Below are 17185 nucleotides of genomic sequence, written 5' to 3'. Positions count from 1 at the left end.
ATTTAACTGTTTTGTTGAAAATTCGTCCTTTTTGGTTGATAAATCATTTTTGATCGTAGAAAAGTCATGTTTTATTTTTTTTATATAAAAAAATCTATGTTCATGTAAAATTAGGAAATTTTGACAATTAAGTTTTGCGGTCACCTGGTATTAGTATAATTATTTTCGTTTGCTCGTCAACTTGTTATCGCAAATCAAAATAGTAATGAAAATCGAAAAAGGGCTGCAATTTTGTGGCTGGCTTGATATAAAAATTCGGCTGTGAAAATAGTTCTCAAGAAATCTCCAGGGAGTGGCAAAGTATTAATTTGCCCCCCTCTGAAATCGAATGATTACATTCTACAGATCGTTTGAATTTTTCCAAAAAACTGCCTGAAATCTTTGTGAAATAATTGATTATTTTGTGAAATCTTGTTAATCTATCCGAAATCCTTGTCGAATATTTGAAATATTTGGAAATATTTGTGAAATTGTTGAAATCTTTGAAAAATCATTAACATCTATGAAATCTTTTTATTCTATCCGAAATTTTTTAGAAATAATTCAAATATTTGATAAATATTTGCCAATGTTTTTGAAATGATTAAAATCTTTGTAAAATCATTTAACTCTTTGTAAAATCTTTTAAATCTATCTGAAATCTGTATAAAATATTTGAAGTTTTTGAGAAATCATTGAAGTCTGTGAAATCTTATAAATGTATCCGAAAGCTTTGCAAAACCTTTAAAACCTTTGTGATATCATTGGGAAATCTTTGCGAAATATTTCAAATATTTTACAAATATTTGATAATATTTTAGAAAAATCATTGAAATCTTTATAGAGTATTTAGAATATTTTTCAACTATTTATTATATTTTTTAAATTGTTGAAATCGTTGACGTCCTTGTGAAATCTTTTTAAACTATCCGAAATCTTTAAAACAATTCTTAGAAAATCATTAAAATCTTTGCAAAATACCAAACATTTTTAATAATATTTGTGAAATTATTTAAATATTTCTGAAATATTTGAAACCTTTGGGAAATCATTCAAATGTTTGTAAAATCTTTCTGATATATTTGAATCCTTTTTAAAACATTTGTTAAATGATTGAAATCTTTATGAAATCATTGGGAAATCATGTATGCCTTTGTTAAACCATTTAAATCTATCCGAAATCTTTGTGAAATCTTCGGTAAAGATTTGATTTATTTTGGAACGATTTGATAATATTTGTAAAAAGGATTCAAATCTTTACGAAATATTAAAAATCTTTGCAATTTTCAGGAACTAATTGAAATTTTTTAAAAATATTTTTGTAGTATTTGATATATATTTTTTTAAACTGTGGAAATCTTTGGAAATTTTTGAAATATTTCTGAATTTTTAAAAATCTTTGTGAAATCATTGGGAAACTATTTATGCCTTTGTAAAATGTTTTTAATATATTGGAAATCTTTTTGAAGTCTGTGAAATATTTGGTGATATTTGTAAAAATGATGTAAATCTTTGTGAAATCTTGGGAAATCATTGACCTCTTTGTGACATTTAAATCTATCCGAAATCTTTGCAACATTTTATTAATCTTTGTGAAATATTTGAAATATTTTCGAAATATTTGGTAATATTTGTATAATTATTGAAATCTTTATGAAATCATTTACGTCTTTGTAAACTCTTTTAAATCTAGGCCAAATCTTTGCGAAATATTTGAAACATTTGATATTTTTGGGAAATAATTTTTGAATTCTGTCTGAATTCTTTGTAATTGTTTGCGAAGAAATTCTTGAAATGTTGGAAATATTTTTGACGTATTTGGTTATATTAATGAAATTATTTAAATCTTGATGAAATCATTGATGTCTTTGTAAAATCTTTTAGATAATTACAATATCTTTGCGATATATTTGTAATCTTTGTAAAATTTTCTATATCTTTGGAAAATCATTGACTTCTTTGTAAAATCTTTTAATTCTGCCCAAAATCTTTGCTAAATATTTAAAATCTTTGATATCTTTGGGAAATCATTGATGTCTCTCAAATCTTTTTATTCAATCGAAAATCTTTGCGAATTATTTGAGATATTTTTTAAAAATTTTTGGTAATATTTCTAAAATTATTGAAATCTTTGGGAAATCATTGAAGTCTTTGTAAAATATTTTTAATTAATTCGAAATCTTTGCGAAATATTTGAAAACTTTTTGAAATCTTGAAGAATTCATTGAAATATTTTGTAAATATTTGATCATATTTGTGCTTCTGTCTCACATAAGTATTTCCTTTTTGTCAGGTCACATAGACGGGAGTCCTTTCCCTTCATCACAGAGCATGGCTTCGCCAGCAGCGTCCAACTGGCCAGGATCTCCAAGTGTACCGAGACCGTCTCCTGCGAGACCTGGTCAAAGTCCAGGTCATATTGCACTCCACAGTCCACAGGCTGCCGAACACAAAGCTGTTAATCACTTACCTCGAGTCCTACCTCAAAGATCCTGGGCAGGAGCTGTGCCCACTCTTCTAACTCACGAAGCTCTTGAACTACTTTGTGCCCCATCTGCACATCCTTCCGGACTACCAGGACCAGATATGTCGCCTTTAGAAAGGTTTTTGGGCTGCGTTTACATGAAGAGGCAACTTCAGCGATTTATCCAAACGGACGAATCTGTAAGTTGCAAATAGATTTGGAATTTTAGCAGTTTTAGATTTCAGGACCGTGGCTATTCTTCTTTTTTTCCATTACAGTTAACTGCTATCAGCAGTACAGAACCGGGATTGGTGCATTTCAAGGTGGAAACGCTACAGTGCAAAGTTGTACTAAATCCTCAACATTTACAATCACTCCACATCAAAGTTCAACCTGTCGATGTACATAAGGATCAGTGGAGTCTCGAAGAAACCCAGGTAAAGAAAATTAAACTCTTTCAAATGGAATTTCAGGGTGTCTACCGTACCTGGAATATCTGGAATTGTCAGGGAATTTTTATATACCAGGAAAAACCTGGAAATCTCAGGGAATTTTTTCGCAGACGTGTTTAATTTTTTGGTTTAAATTCAATTCAAATTGCAATATGAAATTGAATAATAATAATTATTTATTTTTAAAAGTAGCTTTATATTACTATATGTAACTATTTTGCTATTTTACAGAAAAATCTTTCGCAGTTAAAAATTACACTTATATTCGTTCATTACAGAGTGTCACCTATTCACCTTTTGTCACCTATTTTAGGAATTTGTCAGCTTTTTCTTCTATTTTGGGGTTTCTCATCTTTTGTCAGCTTTTTTCAGTTGAAAAAGTACAGTTTTATTCAAAATTATAACTTGCACACCAAGTATAGTTTTTATTATACTTTCCTAATCGACGAATCTTGAACCAAATTATCGAATTTTCAAACAAAAAAGATTAAACTTCAATCAGGAAGAGTTGTATTTTCAAACAAAATCTTAAATTTCAAATGTGAAAGATGAATATTTTACAAGTCAGATTAATTTTTAAGCAAGGAAGACGAATTTTGAACTAAAAAATATGACTTTTTTAACAAATGCGGATTTTTACACCAAAAGGATTCATTTTCTACCCAAAAATACAAGTGTTTAATAAATCAGTTGAAATTATGATGAAAAAGATTACTTTTTAAGAAAATAGTCGAATTTAGATTAATTATAAAATAAAAATATAATTTTTTTTCAAATAAAAACAATTAGGTTTCAATCAAAAAGGATCAATTTTGAACCGAAGAAGATGACTTTTTAACAAAACAGTTGAATTTTCGACCAAATAGTAGACTTTTTTAACCAACATATGAATTTTTAGCCAAAAGGTGGTATTTTTTTTTTTAGCAAATTTCTGAACTTTCCACCCAAAAAGACGATTTTTTAAGTAAAAGAGAATTTTAAATCCAAAAAGTATCAATTTCCGACAAAAATATGACTTTTTAACAAAATAGTTGGATTCAGATTAATTCTGAAAAAGAAATAAAATACTTTTTTTTTTTGATGAAAAGAAGTAACTTTGAATGAAAATAGAGTTTTTGAACCAAGAGGTTAATTTTAAACAAAATAGGGTGACTTTTTAAGAACCTAGTTCAATGTTCAATAAAATAAATAAACTTTCAAACAATTTGTAGAATTTCGAACTAAATACCAAAAATATAATAGTAGAATTTCTAATAAAAATGATTAACTTTCAAATATAAAATGTGAATTTTCAACAACTAAAAAAAAAAAGATTTTTCTACCCAACAATATAATTTTTTTTACCAAAAACGATTACTTTTTAACAAAAGACTTTAATTTTCAATAAAATAGTTAAATCTTTAACTAAATAGTACTTTTTGGTCCAATCTAACTGTTTTTTTTTTAAATTAAAATTTTGTTGTGGAAATATCTACTATAACATTTTTTGATAAACATTAATCTTTTTTGGTGAAAATTCAAAAATTTGCTTAACATTATTTTTCATTCTTGACTGAAACATTCTTTTTTGTAGAAAATTCATTTTTTGGTAAAAATTTCACCTCTTTTTGGTTAAAAATTTAACTGGTTAGTCGAAGATTTATCTATTTTGATTGAGGATTAAACTATTTTGTTGAAAATTAAAAAATTTGGTGTAAAATTCCACTTTTTCGTAGAAAATTCGTTTCTATTGTTCTTGTTTTAATTGGAAATTAATTTTTCTCAATAGAAATTCATCTGCATAATTTTCTGGTAAAAAACTGAACTTTTGTAGTTTAAAAATGCAGACTATTCATCTTTTTTGCTGGAAAATTCAAGAATTTGGTAACGGATTTAACTAGGTGGTAAAAAATTAAATGATTTTGTAAAAAAAAAATTTTTTTTAAATTGAAACTTAGTTCTCAGTGGAAATGTAAATACTCTATTTTTGATGGTGGCCGTTTTAATCGAAGAAAAAATTTTCGGGTCATCTCCCCGTTTACAACAAATTACAACTTGTTTGTCTTATTTAACATTTGTTTATCACCTATTTGCAACCTATGTTAGAAAAAAATGTCACATATTCACCTTTTTTGAAGACAATAGGTACTTAGATAACTGTTATATTGGAAAGTCATCTTTTTTTGGTTGAAATATCAACTACTACATTCTTCGTTCAGAATTCATATTTTTTTAATAATTTAATTTGAAAATTCATCTATTTGGTTAAAAACTGAGATGTTTTGTTTAAAATTCGTTTTTTCTTTGGCTGAAAATTAATTTTTTTCCTGAAAATTTAATTATTGCAGTTAAAACTAACTATTTTGTTCGAAATTCGTCTTTTTCCTCTGAAAATGCATTTTTTAAACTAAAAACGTAAATAACTATTCCATCATTTTAGTTGAAGATTCATATATTTGGTTGATCATTAGTTTTTAACTGGAAATTTTACTATTTGATTTTTGATTAATAATTGAACTTTTCTAGTTGAACATTCATGTACATATTTTGTTTGAAATTCTTATACTTTGATACAAATTTTTCGGCTTGTTTAGAAATTCATCTTTTTTGTTGAAATTTCATCCCTTTGATTCAAAATGTAACTATTTTGTTGAAAATTTGCTTCTTTTTTTGGGCTGAAAATTAATTTTTTGAACTAACAATGTAAATAACTATTTCAATTGAATATTCCATAAATATAGTTGAAAATTCATCTTTTTGGCGGAATATTAATGTTTTCAACTGAAAATTTCACTATTCAATTTTTGTGGATATTTTTTCTTTTTTTTTTTTAGTTAAAGATTCAAGTATTTTGTTGAAAATTCGTCTTTTTGATAAAAATTAGTCTTCTTGGTTGAAAATATATATTTTTTTGTTAAATAATCGACTATTCCATCTAAAGATTCTTTATTTTAGATTAAAATTCATCTTTTTGTTTTAAAGTATTCCAATTGAAGATTCACCATTTTAGTTTAAAATTCATCAGATTGGTTGGAAATTAATTTTATTTAACTGAAAATATATTTATTTTATTTCTGGTTGAAAATGTATCTTCTTCTTTGAAAATTCGTTTTTTCCGTTGGAAATTTAAACTTTCCATTTAAACATTCATTGTTTTATTTCAAAATTTATCTTTTTTAGTTGAAAATTGCACTATTTCAGTTCAAGATTCCTCACTTCATCACTTTGTTTAAAAATGCAACTTTTGCTTTACATTCATTTTTTTAACTAAGAAATGAATTATTCAATTTCTGGTACACAATTGATCTGTTTTAGTTGAAAATTCTTCTTTTTTGTAGAAATTAATTTTCATATTTAAGAATTCATCTTTTAGGTTGAAAATTCAACTATTATGGGTAAAGATTCATAATTTTAGTTGAAAATCCATCTTTTGGTTAAAAATTTAACAATTCTAATCAAAGGTTGATCATTTTAGTTGCAAATTTATCACTTTAATTGAAAATTTAACAATTTTGTTAAAAAAGCTTTGGTTTTTTGTTGTAGTTAATAATTAATTTTTTCCACTGAAAATTGAACGATTTCATTGATGGTTCAAAATTGTTCTTTTTAGATACAAATTCAACAATTTCGTTGAAAATTCATGTATTTTGTTGAAACATGGTATTTTTTTAATAGAAAACTAATTTTTTTTTTTGAAAATTCAAGAATTCCAGTTAACTATTAATGATTTTATTTGAAAATTTAAAACTTATCTTTTTTAGTTCAAAATTAAACTATTTGATTGAAAATTGATCTTAATTAGTGGAAATTAATTATTTAGTACTTTAGAGACTAATTCAAGAAATTAATTGTTGTGTTTTTAGTATTATTTAATTATTTAATAAATCGATGATACAAATATATTTAAGAATATCTTGTAATATAAGTTTTCAAAGCTTTCTAAATTAAACATATTAATTGAATCCTTAGAAACGGAAAAAAACAACATTATTTATAATAAACTAGAAAAATTCTATAAATATTCCCAGTTCATTATTTTAAATAATGCGAAATATTTAAGTGGCTCCATATTGTGAAAAATTGTACCTAGAAAAAACTTGAGGTACCTGGAAAAAAACCCGGAATCGTCAGGAAATTTTCTTTGAGGATTTAAGTAGACATCCTGAATTTGAGAATTTCGTCAAATTTGATCTTATAAAATTCTCGCTTTTGCAGACCCTTGAAAAGTTCTTCGACACACGAGCAGCAGCGCCGCCCTATAAACCCAACGCACTGAGTGGTTTCGGAAAAATGTTGAATCTTCCATTTAACATCTTGAAGGACTTTATTCAAATAATGAAACTCGAGCTCTATCCCTCATTGGCACAACAGCATCAATTAAAATGGTCAGTGCAATGGTGTTTGCGGGTTCCACCTTCCGCACTCCCTATTATTCCAATTGGTATGGCCTCCGTTGTTGTCTGCAAAACAAGAGTCCTCTTCTTTGTAAGTATTTTAAAAATGCATATTTGTATGGCCGGTTAATTTTTTTATTTCTCGAAATTCGAATATTAACACGTGCCATCGGGCACTTCAAAATCCCATATAATTAACATGGGGAAATTTTGAATTTTCGAAAAATTGAACTCATGTTCCAGGGTTTCATCGAAACATGCCAAGTTTTTTAGGGATTTAAGAGGAGTGTCTACGAAATAAAACCGTACTAATAACTTTGATTTTCAAGCTACCCCCATCTTCCTCGCAGCGCCCCAAATATGATCCAAAAATAAAAAACTACATTTTTACGTATTATTGTTCCTTTTCAGCAATTTCCATAATCTTTTTCATGCATATAAATACTAATTGACAATTTGAATATTTATAATGAGTGTTTAAACAATTTTTATTTGCTTAAACAAATGTAAATTATTTAAATAGTTATTTTTTCCCGAAAAATGTAAAGAATAATCGTATTAATTACTTAGTAATTAATTACGATTTTTAAAGTATTTTTGGAAAAGTAATTATTTAAGCAAATTATGTTTGTTTAAACAATTAAAAAGTGGTTAATGCATTATTTCTATACACTATACAGTCAGAAACATAATTGTGTGTGTTCTATTTTATTTCATTTTTTTTAGTTATCGAAAAAAAATGCTTAAGCAAATAAAGATTGTTTAAACAAATAGAAATTTATTAAACATTTATTTATTAACAATAATGCGTAAAAATGTAGTTTTTTTTGGGTCATATTTGGGGCGCTGCAGGGTACATGAATTTAATTTTTTCGAAAATACCCAAATTTTCAGAAATAGAACCTTTTTTTGGGGGGGGGGATCTTGCCCTGTAGCTCGAAAAGAGTTTTTTGGACCACCCTAGTGTCTACCCTGCATGGAAAATCTGGAACTGTCACATCATTTAGTTTAAACTTGCAATATAAAATTGAATACATACAAATAACTATTCATTTTTTACAGTAACTTAATATTACTGTATTCAACTATTTTGTTGCAAATTTTTTCTTTTTTTGGTTTGAAATTCATTTTTTTAACTGAAAATTTAATTATTCAATTTTTGGTTGAAAAATTTCCTTTTTAGTTGAAAATTCGTCTTTTTTGGTAGAAAGTAATATTCTTGGTTGAAAATTCATCCTTTTGGTTAAAAATGCATTTATTCTGATTAAAGACTCATCATTTTAGTTGAAAATTCAACTATTCCAGTTTAAGATATTTTTTAGTTGCGAATTCATCACTTTGTTTGAAAATGCAACTATTTTTTGGAGATTTAATTTTTTTAGTTAAAAATTGAATATTCCATAATTTTAGTTAAAAATTCATCTTATTGGATGAACATTAATTTTTTAAGTAGAAATTGAACCATTCAATGTTTCGATGAAAAAATATCTTTTTAAATTAAAAATTCTTATTTTTGGTAGTAATTAACATTTTTTTGGTTGAAAATTCAATTATTTCAGTTAAAATTTCATTATTTTAACTAAATTATTTTTGCAAATGCGACAACATTTTTTGACGTTTCTTGAAATTGTTTATTCTCTTGAAATTCTTTAGAATATTTAAAAAAATATAAATATATAATCGTAAAAATCCATTAAAGTGAGTAGGAGCTCTTCTTAAAAAAATGTTTAAATCCATGGCAATGTTTGAAATCCTACGAAATTCAATAAAATCCTTTAAACCTTGTAAAATTCCTTGAAATGCCTTAAAATCACTTTAAATTTCTTTTCAAGTCGAAAATTCATATTTTTAGGTTACAAATTTAACAGGTTCATAGAAATTCGTTTTTTAGGGGGGTACATTCATATCTTTGGTTGAATATTTTACTATTTTGTTGAAAATTAGTTTTTTGGGGGGTGAAGTTTTATCTTTATTTTTTTAATTCGAAATGCGACCATTTTTTTAAAAATTGATCTTTGTAGGTGTTGAAAATTCAGCTATTTTGTGAAAATTCATTGATTTGATTAAAAATTGAACTATTTATTTGGTTGTACATGCAACTGTTCGGTGGAAAATAATTTTGTTGAAAATTCGACTCTCGGGTTGAAAATGAATTTTTTTTCGCTTGAATTTCAATCTTTTACCTTCGAAAATTCCACCATTTAATTTCCATTTTGTTCTAAATCTTACAAAATTTTTAGAAATTTCATAAATCCCTTAAATCGTTTAAAATAATTGAAAGTTTTATAAAATCTCTCAACTCTGTCATTTTTTTAAATCCCTTTAAATCTTTGGAAATGCTACATAATTCTGTGAAAATTCTTGAATTTTTTTTAATCTTTTGAAATGCTTTGAAATCTTTTATTCCATCATTTTAAATGCCTGACTATATAAATTAAATTAAACTTATTCACTTAAGTCCTCTAAAAAAATCGTTTAAATCCACAAAATTTTGGAAATCCTTCGAAATCTGATAAATCCTTAGAGATTTAATAAAATCCTTCAAATTTGATCAAATTCCTTGAAATACTTACAAATCACTTGAAATTGCATATCATGTTCATTTTTTAAAGTAACTAGAAATCCCTTAAAATTTAAGCTTAGAATCTTTCGAAATCCTAGAAAAATCTTAGAATCGCTTGAAATTCTCGAAAGCTCTTGAAATTCTTTAGATTCTGTTAAAATAGCTTAAAATCTTTTTAAATTCCTTAATTTCTTTGAAATAATTGGAGTTCTTGTAAAATCCCTTAACTCTTGTGTGATTCTTTGAAATCCTTTGAAAACTTAGGAAATGCTACTAAATTCTGTAAAAATTTATGAAATCTTCTAAATCTCTTGAAATGCTTTGGATCATAGAAATTTTGGAAATCCCTGGAAATATTTTAAAACCCTAAAGATTAAATAAAATCCTTTGTATTTTGTAAAATGCACTAAAATTCTTTGAAATATTTGGTACCGCTAGGAACCTCTTAAAATTTGATTGATTTTTTATAGTTTTCTAGAAATCGTTTAAAATCGAGCTTAAGATCTTTGAAAATCCTACAACACTTTTTTAAACATCTTCATATTCTTTGGAATCTGTTAAAGTAGATTAAAATCTTTTAAAATCCCGTAAATCTTTTGAAATAATTTGAGATCCTAAAAAGTTCTTTAAATCTGGTAACATTCTATGATATTCCTGGAAATTTTTTTAATTTCTTGAAAACCTTAGGAATCTTTGTAAATAACTTAAAATATTTAAAATCATTTCAAATTTTTTAAGTGTTTCATAGCCCTTGAAATTGGTTAAAATCTGTAAAAATCCCTTAAAATATTTTGAAATCCTAAATTATGTAAATAAATCAATCATTGGTTTGTAGTTCTCTATTTTATGCTCACTTCTTTAATATATTTTCACATTATTAATTTCTGTACTGAGTTTCTTAAATAGTTTTTATAGATTATACATAAATTATTTATAAAAAAAATGTAATGCGTCTTCTGAAAAGTAAGTAAGTCTTAAATTTCAGTTACAAATAACGAGAATTGGAGTTAACTATCCAGAGCCTCCCTCGCTCGTGCTGCCGTTAGTCTACGATGTAAGCACAAATTTATTGAGTCTTGCTGAGAAAAGAGATGCGGGAGGACCGGCCATAGCGGCAGCGTCTATGCAATTAAAAAGATTCGCTGAGTATACGACGATTCATTCGGAGTGCTCCATTTTCCCAGCTGTTAGGGATCTTCTTGCTAATCTTATATTGCCTTCTGAACCTTCCGTGCATTCTCAGGTATCTATATTTTGTCTATTTTAAAATATATTTATTTTAGGAAACTACTGGGCAGCCGTAGAGTCCGTTTAAGTCTTCTGCGCAGCCGTAAGGTGCGTAGAACAAATCTGCGCATCTTGAAGCTGCGCAGCAGAGAGCGTGCTTAATTTTTTTTTAATTGCAATATAAAATTGAATAATAATTACTCTTTATTTGTAAAAGCAGCTTTATACGACTTTATTTAACTATTTTGTTAAAATTCGTGTTTTTTTTCTTTAAATTAAGTTTTTTAACTAAAAATTTAACTATTCTTATTCTGATTCAAAATTTAGCGTTCTTAGTTGAAAATTCAAGTATCTGGTTAAAAATGCATGTCTTTTGTTGAAAATTCCATTTTCTGGATAGAAAGTTAATATTCTTGGTTAAAAATGTATCTGTTTGCTTGAAAATTCAACAGTTTGTTTGCCAATGTTTATCTTTCTTGACTGAAAAATCATTCTTTGTTGAAAATTCAACTCTTGTTGAGAAATTTTAATTTTGGGTTAATAAAAATATTTTTGATTGAAAAACAAAATATATTTTTTTTTTGAAATATCAAATACTAGATGTTTCCTTCATAATTTGTCTTTTTGGAAATGAAAATTTAATTACTTGGTTGAAAGTTAAACTCTTTTGGTAAAAATTATTATTTTTTGTTTGTTTAACATTCCTCATTTTAATTGAAAACTCATTACCTTGGTTAGAAAATGAGCTATTTTTTTAAATTCACTTTTTTACTGAAAATTTAACTTTCAGTTGAAACCTGTTCAATTTTTGTTTTGTTTTTTTTTTTTGTTAAAAATTAATTTTAAACTGGAAATATAACTATTCAATTTTTGTATACAATTTTTTTTAATCGAAAATTTCTCTTTTTTTGGTAGAAATTAATCTTCCTTGTTCAAAATTCATCTTTTTGTTAAAGTTTAAATATTTCTGTCAAAAAATATTTATTACTTATTTATTTAACTATTTAGTTGAAAAATTACCAAATTGTTTGAAAATGTAACTATTTTTCTAAGGATTAGGTTTTTTTAGTTGAAAATTGTTCTTTTTTACTGCAAATTTAACTATTACATTTTCGGTCGACAATTTATTACTTTTAGTTGAAAATTTAAGCATTTTTTGAAGATTGTTGAAAATTGATCTTTCTAAGTTGAAAACGTAACTATTTATTTGAAAATTAATCTTTTTTTGGTTGAAAATTCAACTATTTGGTTGAGAATTTATATATTTTACTGAAAAAAATCATCTTTGGAAGAAAATTAATCTTTTGGGTAGAAAATTGAACTAGTAGTTTAACAATTCAGGGTGGCCGCTGTACCGAAAAACGGGGAAATGACCGGGAATTTGTTAAGACCGGGAAAAACCGGAAATTACAAATATTTTTTTTAACCGGTAAGTCTACAAATTTGTAGAAGAAAAATCTGTCCACGTTCGATTTCAACAGTTTTTAAATAATTAGCTGAATTGTTATATTTTTCAATTATGCTATTATGTAGCTTATAATGCGTAATTCAAAATTTTTTTACTTTAAAAATTTTCCATTTAAAATTTTTATTTCTAAGCTTACATTTTTAATTTAAAGAATTTTTAAATGCTTTCTTAAAGACTTGATCAAATAAAAACTAAAAGCCTTTGATGTTGACAAAACGAGTTTAAAATTTAAGAATTTTCAGATTTTAACGTTAAAACGTAAACGGTTACAATTTGAAAGTCTTAGTCATTAAATAAATGTGAAGGTGTGACTGAAAGTTTATAAACTATTTTAAACTCAAAAATAACTTCATAATAATATATTCTTAATTTAAGGATTTTATTACATTTAAAATATTTTTTCAGTCTAAAATATTCAATTTTTAACCTATTGAATTTGAACTTTTTAATTAAAAAAAAAGATTAATTATTGAATATTTAGCAAAATATTTGAATTTTTATTTAAGGCAAGTAAATTGAAACCAAATATTTAAACGTGAAGAATCTTTAACTGAATCGTTTGACATAGAAAACGTGGAATCGTTAAAATTTCGAAGATGCTTTAAACTTTGAACGTTACAATTTTAATTCTTGTATTTGAAAAATGCTTAATTTGTAAGTGACATTATTAAATTTTGATGTACAAATTGCAAATGAACATTTGTGGAATAAATTTGGGTAATTTTAAGAGATATTTAGGAGTTTTAAAAAGATTGAAAATTATCATGCAAATTTTAGAAAGTTTTCTTAAAATCTTCTAGAATCTTTTTTGAAAATTTTGTTTAAATCTTTGAAAAACTTTTTAAATATTCTCTTAAAATAATTTTTCAAAATGAAAAGTTGGTTTTAATTTTCCTAGGAATCTTAAGAAAATCTTTTTATTCTTTTGAAGCCTTTCACAATTCTTGAAAAGAATCTAATTTTTTTGTTTAAAATCTGTGAAGATATACATTTTGTTTTATGAAAGGTTATCATTTCAAGTTTTACATTAAGTTTTAATCTTTTCAAAAATTCTGCACATCTCTTAAAATTACTCAAATTTCGGCTACAAATAATAAATGTTCAATTCTTACTTATACATCCAAATTGTAAAAAATTTTTTTTAAATTTGCAGGATTTTCTGAAAATTGTAGAAAAAATTCAATTCATTTTGACAGATATTTAGAAGTTCTGGAAAAATTTCCAAAATAATTTTAAATTTAAAACAAATTTGAAACAACTTCTAGATTTCTCAAGATTTTGTAATAAAATTTTGAAGCTTTCCAAGGATGTTTAAGCTATTTAAAAAGAAAATAATTGAATTTTTAATTTAAGAAGTGTTCAGTTCAATTTTTTCTCAATTTTTCAATTTTTTATGTTTCTAGGTTAAAATTTCTTAAAATGATTTAATTTTGATCATTTTATACACGTTTTATACACATTTTATACACGTAAATTATTGAGCATTTGAATACAAAACTTTTTAATTAAAAACTTTCGAATTTCAATTTTAAAAGTTTAAAATTTGACAGTTCCACTTTGAGTGCTTTCATTTGCAGCTCAAGTTTTATTGCCCCAAGTGGAAAATTGTTTAGCTTTAGTGTTTCATTTTTTTAATTTCATTGGCCGTGAAAAATGTTTGCGAACCGAAAAAAAAACCGGGAATTTATTTCGTCGATTAATTATTAATCAATCGATTGTGCTAATATATTTAACAATATATTGTAATATCATTTGTCAAAGCTTTCTAAATTTAACATATTAATTGAATCCCTAGAAACTGAAAAAAAACATTATTTATAATAAATTCGCGAATCTGTATACATATTTCGAGTTTATTGTTTAAAAAAATGCCAAATATTTTATTCGCTCCCTACTATGAAAAATTATACCTAGAAAAAACTTACAGCTGCGCAGAAACCTACTTTGGTACTTACGAGCGCAAACTAACTTACTAAGCAAGTTGTAATTTTTAAAATGAATAAAAATGAAAATTTGTTGGAATTACTGTTCAAGTTCATATACTTTAGGGACAAATTCAAGAAATGAGTAATTATGTTTTTAGTAATGCTTCATTGTTAATTAGTCGACGCTACTAATATATTTCAGAATATCTTGTAATATTTTCCAAAGCTTTCGAAATTAAGCATATTAATTGAATCCCTTGAAACTGAAAAAAAATATTATTTATAATAAATTTGCGAAATTCTATACATATTCCGAGTCGATTGTTTAAAAAAATGCAAAATATTTTAATGGCTCTCTACTATGAAAAATTATATCTGGAAATAACTTTAGATGTCTGGAAAAACCTAGAATTGTCAGGGAATTTCTTTCCAGGATTTGAATAACCCTGATTATATAAAAATTCCAGCTGCGCAGTAGAGTTATATGAAACTTCCTGCTGCGCAGTAGAGTCATATGAAACTCACAACTGCGCAGAAACCTTCTTTGGTAGCTAGGAGCGCAAACTAACTTACTAACCAAATTAAAATGCTTATAATAAATAAAAATAAAATATTTTAAATTTTTGCAGCAAGTGGTAGGGCCAATGGGTGGCGGACAAGTGTCTCAGAACCAACAAATCCAAAGTCCAGCGATGCAGCTTCACTCTCCAATGGCTCCAGGTCAGGTGCCACAACAGGGACCTTATGGAATCCAAGGAATGCCACCAATGGGCATGATGGGTGGACCGCCCCAATAGGATTTGCTTTACTCTCCTAATCCCGTCTGTCTACCGAACACAAATCCTCCATGGATCAATTAAATCAATGTGTTCCAAAGACTCACACGCGCTGGGAATTATTAGGAGAGTAATTGTCTGCATTTTTCATGGCCTTGGAAAAAAATACTCGTGGTCCAAATAGAATCAAAGATATTGTATATATGTATAAATAAGTGGAGGTGGATCAGTCCGCTCCTTTTCACTATTATATATAATATCTTTGCTGCAATCAACCAACTCAACGTTTAAATCTCGACTCAATATTAACAAATGAAATATATTTATTTCCTTTTATTTTCTTTATCCGTGTAGCTACGTATTTATTTATCAATCAGCAATGAGCCGAGGTTTCGTGTCCGTAGAGAGGAAGACAAAAATATTACTGGAAATTTAGTTTAAATTAGTAAGTTTGGTCGATTTTAATTCTGTTGGTGTGAATTTTCACCAGAGTTCTTTGTGAAACTGCAGGTTTTCCTTGCCTTTTCAATGAGATTTTTTACAAATGTGAACTATAGAAATCAGAATATAAAATTCATACTATAGCAATCCGTTTAAGACTGTGATACTATCCGAAACGATAATCGCGATAGGACGAGTGCAACACTGTTTTTTCGAATGGCACGCTCGTGTGTTATTTTGGAAACATATGCCACAGTATTTAAGCAACAATTTTTAAAGTATAGTGTCAGAACTGAAATGGCATCTCGATTAAGAGAAGAGTATACATTTATAAATAAAATGAAGGATACAAGTATCGTTTTTAGATCGTAATTGTAAATATTCGTACGAATAAACTAATGAAATGTGAAAATAAATCTATTTTTGAGCCTCTTCATTTCTCATGATTAAAACTATAAATTGATTCTAGAAATATGTATATAAGACTTTCTATTTATAGAATTAATAATATAATAATATTGAAAGATTACATTGATCAAGTAAATTTCTTGAGTCGTTGGACCGGGAATTTTACAAATTTTGAGAAGAAAAATCAACCCAAGTTCGAAAATTCGAAAATTATTTACTTAAAGAATTTTCTACTTTAGATTTTTATTTTTAACGTGTATTTTTAATTTAAACATTCTTTAAGTGCAGCTTTGAAGACTGAAACAATTACAAATTAAAAGGGTTTGAAGTTGACATTTTTTTGTAAAACACAGTTTATTTTATCAACTGTAAATATAAAAAAATAAATTATTCTTAAGATCAGTCATTTTAGTATTAAAAACTGAACTATAATTGATTTGACTAAATGATTTTAAATCCGTTCAAATTTTTATTTTATCAACTTCAAATATAAATAAATAAATTATTGTTAAGATAGATAAATATTTTGAGTATTAAAAACTGAACAATAATTGACTTGACATCTTTTTTTTTGAACAGGTTTTGAACTTCTAACGTTACAGTTTTAATTGTTCTATTTAAAAAAAATAATTTGTAAGGGAAATTTAAAAATAATTCCTCTTAAAATCTTACAGGTTCTTTTTTTTTTTTGATAATTTTGAAAATCTTTTAAAAATGTTTGTTAAAATAATTGTTTTAAATGAAAATTCATTTTCAATTTTCATAGGAATCTTAAGAAAAAATTTCATTTTTTAGAAGCCTTACACAGTTCTTAAAAAGCTTTTACATTTTTTGTTTGAAATCTTCAAAAATCTAGATTTTTTTTCTAATTTAGGCTCTAGATATTTTCACCGAAATTCCGGTACGAAAAGGCCAAATTTGGTCGATACACACACTTAGTCTTTAAATTATTTGAAATAATTTTTTCTACAAATAATAAGTGTTTAATTGTTATTTATAAATCCAAATATTAAAGAAATTTTTTAAAATTTACGGGATTTTCTAAAATTTGTAGGAAAAATGAAATTCATTTTAAAAGATATTTAGAAGTTTTGGAAAAATTTCAAAAA

At 25.9% G+C, this 17185-nt stretch overlaps 1 protein-coding gene across 3 annotated transcripts in view; it reads left to right on the top strand.

The window, feature by feature from the left end:
* The window catches only part of LOC117177959 (mediator of RNA polymerase II transcription subunit 14), a 58401-nt gene extending 42313 nt beyond the window's left edge, over window positions 1-16088 (top strand). For all 3 annotated transcript variants that reach the window (XM_033369098.1, XM_033369096.1, XM_033369097.1), the window contains exons 20-24: window positions 2273-2643; window positions 2722-2880; window positions 7090-7359; window positions 10817-11074; window positions 15081-16088. In XM_033369098.1, the coding sequence (XP_033224989.1) occupies window positions 2273-2643; window positions 2722-2880; window positions 7090-7359; window positions 10817-11074; window positions 15081-15248 (1226 nt within the window). In that variant the 3' untranslated portion in view covers window positions 15249-16088. The remainder of the gene's footprint in view (window positions 1-2272; window positions 2644-2721; window positions 2881-7089; window positions 7360-10816; window positions 11075-15080) is intronic.
* Window positions 16089-17185: the final 1097 nt, after the last annotated feature.

This window comes from Belonocnema kinseyi, chromosome 8 (genome assembly GCF_010883055.1).
Source record: "Belonocnema kinseyi isolate 2016_QV_RU_SX_M_011 chromosome 8, B_treatae_v1, whole genome shotgun sequence".
Classification (NCBI taxonomy): domain Eukaryota; kingdom Metazoa; phylum Arthropoda; class Insecta; order Hymenoptera; family Cynipidae; genus Belonocnema; species Belonocnema kinseyi.
This window is presented reverse-complemented; position numbering and strand designations above follow the sequence as displayed.